Source organism: Mus pahari, chromosome 15 (genome assembly GCF_900095145.1).
Source record: "Mus pahari chromosome 15, PAHARI_EIJ_v1.1, whole genome shotgun sequence".
Classification (NCBI taxonomy): Eukaryota; Metazoa; Chordata; class Mammalia; order Rodentia; family Muridae; genus Mus; species Mus pahari.
Genome location: NC_034604.1, coordinates 32,478,700 through 32,482,618, shown reverse-complemented (window position 1 = coordinate 32,482,618; position 3,919 = coordinate 32,478,700). Strand labels below are relative to the sequence as shown.

The 3,919-nt window shown below is 43.9% G+C and overlaps 1 protein-coding gene across 1 annotated transcript; it reads right to left on the bottom strand.

Moving 5' to 3' along the window:
- Positions 1–444: 444 nt before the first annotated feature.
- LOC110333171 (protocadherin beta-4-like) lies at positions 445–3,478 on the bottom strand. The gene has a single exon (XM_021214687.1). It carries the CDS (start codon positions 3,295–3,297, stop codon positions 901–903), a length of 2,397 nt encoding a protein of 798 aa, XP_021070346.1. The 5' UTR covers positions 3,298–3,478; the 3' UTR covers positions 445–900.
- Positions 3,479–3,919: the final 441 nt, after the last annotated feature.

Below are 3,919 nucleotides of genomic sequence, written 5' to 3'. Positions count from 1 at the left end.
CCAGAGAATAGGTGGAACTCTGGTGAGGTGTGGGTCTCTTTCCTCCCCCCTCTTCCCTGGGCCCCCCTTTTTAGTTCCCAACAGAATGGCAGATTCATTTGATTGAGAATTTAAGTTAAAAATAACTGAAGTCACATTAAATATAAAAGAATAAATGAAAATAGTAAAGGGGATTCTATTGTTGATTTTAAAAAGAACTCATAGCTACCAAATGACAAAACACAAGTATATTATGTCACAATAATAAGCTCTGAACAAGACTGTCAGAATGCAGAATAAGTTTCTCCTATTGGAAGACAGTGCAAGCTACAGTAAGATGCAGCATAACTTTATGCTTTAGCTTCTGCCAAGTGTGAGATAAGAAAGGATAAATCTGGTGCTTCATTATCTCAGAATGCTTGGATTTGAATTTTGCTTTTTTCTTTTAAAAAATCATGCTTATCAATGGATTAACAACTTTATTTCATGAAAGGAATGACAAACATTTATGATGCTCATGACAAGTGTCACAATTGAGTGTTCTAATGAAGTGAATCTTGAAATGATTTGGGAAAAAATAAGTATTCTAAGACCAAATAAAATTCTAAGCATTCTGATCTTAAAAATATAAAAGATATAGTTAGAACAGGTGTCATAATTATACAGAAATTCAAATTTTCTTATGAGCATTAAATCATTTGAGGAAATTCTATGCTACTTGAGTTACTTGCAGTCTGAGATTATTAGTCACCAAAGACACTGAATATGTAGAAAACCCATATTTAATGTGTGGGATAATGACAATGTAATATGAATAGGAAAAACAAGACCTGTTGGAGACATGCACAAGGTAGTTTCTTCTAAAGCTAGTTAATATTACACTTACCTATATAAAGTGTATTAATTCTTAAGATTCATTACTTAGTTGAATACAAAGCTATCCCTGCAGTGGGGACTTTCCATAATTTCTATCCCAGCATTGGGAATCATGGGTTTCAGGAACTTGAACTCACCAGTCCCAGAGTCGCCCCTCAGACACACCTCATACTGGTAGCTTTGGGACAGGGTCCCTGCTCCACTGACATCCACCAAGTGGCCAGGAAAGTGTTCACCAGGCATAGAGCAGCCACCCAGAGAGACCTCTCTAGCCCTCCTGCACAGCCTCACCCCCACAAACAGCAGCACAGACAGGAGGAAGAGAGAAGACACAGAGGCCAAGGCAATGACCAGGTACAATGTAAGCACATCCTCATCTTCATGAGCAGCATCCTGAGCTACCTCTGGAAGAGGTAGGTAGGGTTGTGAGAAGCCATCTACCAGCAGCACCTGTAGAGTGACACTGGCAGAGCGCTGAGGATCTCCATTGTCCTTGACCACCAGCAGCAGCCTGTGCTTGGGCACATCACGCTCACTCAACAACCTGGTGGTGCGCACCTCTCCATTGTGCGCCCACACGCTGAACAGCCCCGGTTCCGTGGCCTTGAGCAACTGGAAGGATAGCCAGGCATTCTGGCCAGAGTCGCGGTCCACTGCCACCACCTTGGTGACCAGGTAGCCTGGCTCCGCAGCTCTAGGCAGCAGCTCAGTGCAGGGAGCAGAGGCATTCTGCAGCGGGTAGAGCACGAAGGGCACATTGTCATTGTCATCCAGCACCACCACGCGCACCAGAGCCTGGCTGCTGAGCGCAGGTGAGCCTCCATCTGTGGCGCCCACGTGGAACTCGAAGACCTGCAGGGCCTCATAGTCCAGCGCCCTGAGTGCAAACAGTTGCCCATTGTCAGCGTTAATGGAGATTAACGAAGAGAGGGCCAGTTCCGGATCATGGGGCAGCAGCAGTGAATAGGTGATGTGGGCATTGGAGCCTGAGTCTGAGTCTGTAGCACTGATGGTGCCTATGTGCAGGGCGGGGCTATTGTTTTCGCGAACAAACATGGTGTAGGATGTTTGGGTGAAGGTGGGGGTGTTGTCGTTGATGTCGGTCACCTGGACCGTTATGGTGTGCCATGTTGTGAGCCTGGGTGTGCCCATGTCAGAGACCATGATGGTGATATTGTACTGAGCTCTGCTTTCTCTATCCAGAGGGATCTCTGTCACCAGAGTGTAGAAGTTCTTGAAGGTGGATTTTAGAATGAATGGCATGTTTTCTGGAATAGAACAAACCACCTTTCCATTCTCTCCGGAATCCCTGTCTCCAACTCTGAAGATGCTTATGATCGTCTCAGGAGCGTTTTCTGGGACTGAGCTGGTCAGTGAAGACATGGTCAGCTCTGGGACATTATCATTCACATCCACAACCTCTATCGTTACAGAGCCTTTTCCAGAAAGCCCACCTCCATCTATGGCCTCGATTTCCAAATGGTAAAATTTAATTTTTTCAAAATCCAATTTCTTTTTCAATCGCATGTCTCCAGTGGTTGCATTTATTGAGAATGTTTGTTGGATTTCATCTGATGCTTGGAAGAAGCCATAGGATACTCTCCCAAAGTTGCCAGCATCTGCATCCCGTGCTAAGACAGTCAGGATTGGGGAGTCTGGGGGACTGCTCTCTAGGATCTGCACCTCATAGGGGCTGTTCACAAACTCAGGAGCATTGTCATTGATGTCCATGATAAGGATTCGAATCAGAGCTGTTCCTGTCCTTGGTGGAGACCCTCCATCCAGAGCTGTGAGGGTTAAGCTCAGCTCTGCCTGCTCCTCTCTGTCCAGGGCTCTGTCCTGCACCAACTCTGGGTATTTTTTGCCTTTACTATTATTTCGAGTGAGGACATGAAAATGAGAGTTGGGGCTGACTGTGTATTGTTGAAGCCCATTGCTGCCCACATCCAAATCCTGGGCTAATTTCAGTGAAAATCGCATGCCTGGCTGGCTGTTTTCTGGTATTTTCAAGAGCAGTTCTTGATCTGGGAATTCTGGAGCATGATCGTTTATGTCCTGGATCAATAATTCTCCTTGAAAATATTGCACTGGCTTTTCAAGAGACACCTGGAAACTCAGCACACAAGGATCCACAGAGCTACACAGCTCCTCCCGGTCTACTTTCTCCCTCAGAAGCAAATCTCCAGTCTCAGGATCCAGCAGCAATCTCTGCTTGTAATCATCAGACACCACCCGTGCAGACCTGCTAGCCAGCTCCCCAGCTCCCAGTCCCAGATCCTTGGTCAAATGGGCTACAAAGGAGCCACTTTCTGATTCATCTAAGATAGAGTATCGAATTGTTGGCTCACTGCAAACCTGAACCAAAACCATCATAAAAATAACCGTCATTACTTGCCTGTTTAGGTGAATTCTCCCTAGCTTCTCCATGATGAGGAAGTGCATGCTTGCATCCAATCCTGTAGCAGTCTCCAAATACTTTGAAACACTGAATTCTGATTTCCTCTTTGGAGGAATCTTCACAGTGTTGTTCAAAATCTCATATTAATCCATTATATTCTTGCCCCAAACTCTATAGCTCCATAGTGCTTGCAAAGCTCTTGTCTGCCTCTTTTGTTCTATATTGCAACAGCGATTCCGGGTATTTTAGTGATTTTTAATCACAATCTTAAGTCTGCAGCGCCACCCTGTGTCCTTTTGGGATAATTGATACAATTCCAGTTTTAAGGCAAACAACCCTTTAATGTCAAAACATAGTTTTAATGTCCAGATTAATGGCAAGTTGAAAGTGTATATACTTTTTTCTTTGGCAACATTGTTATAGCCTTATACTGCATAATTTGGTAAGGTCATCTACTACTGTATATAAGAAGAATCATGTACACAAAGTAGAAGACAGCTTGTCTTCCCACATATACTTTTAAAATTTGAATAAGATAAAAAGAAACCAGGAAATTCTGTTTCTAAAAGTGCTTTCTCATAGTGCCAAAAAGAACAAAGCTGCGTGATTAATATCATCAGTTTGTGTCATTAATATAAACTATTACAGAGGGAATTGCCTTTTGGA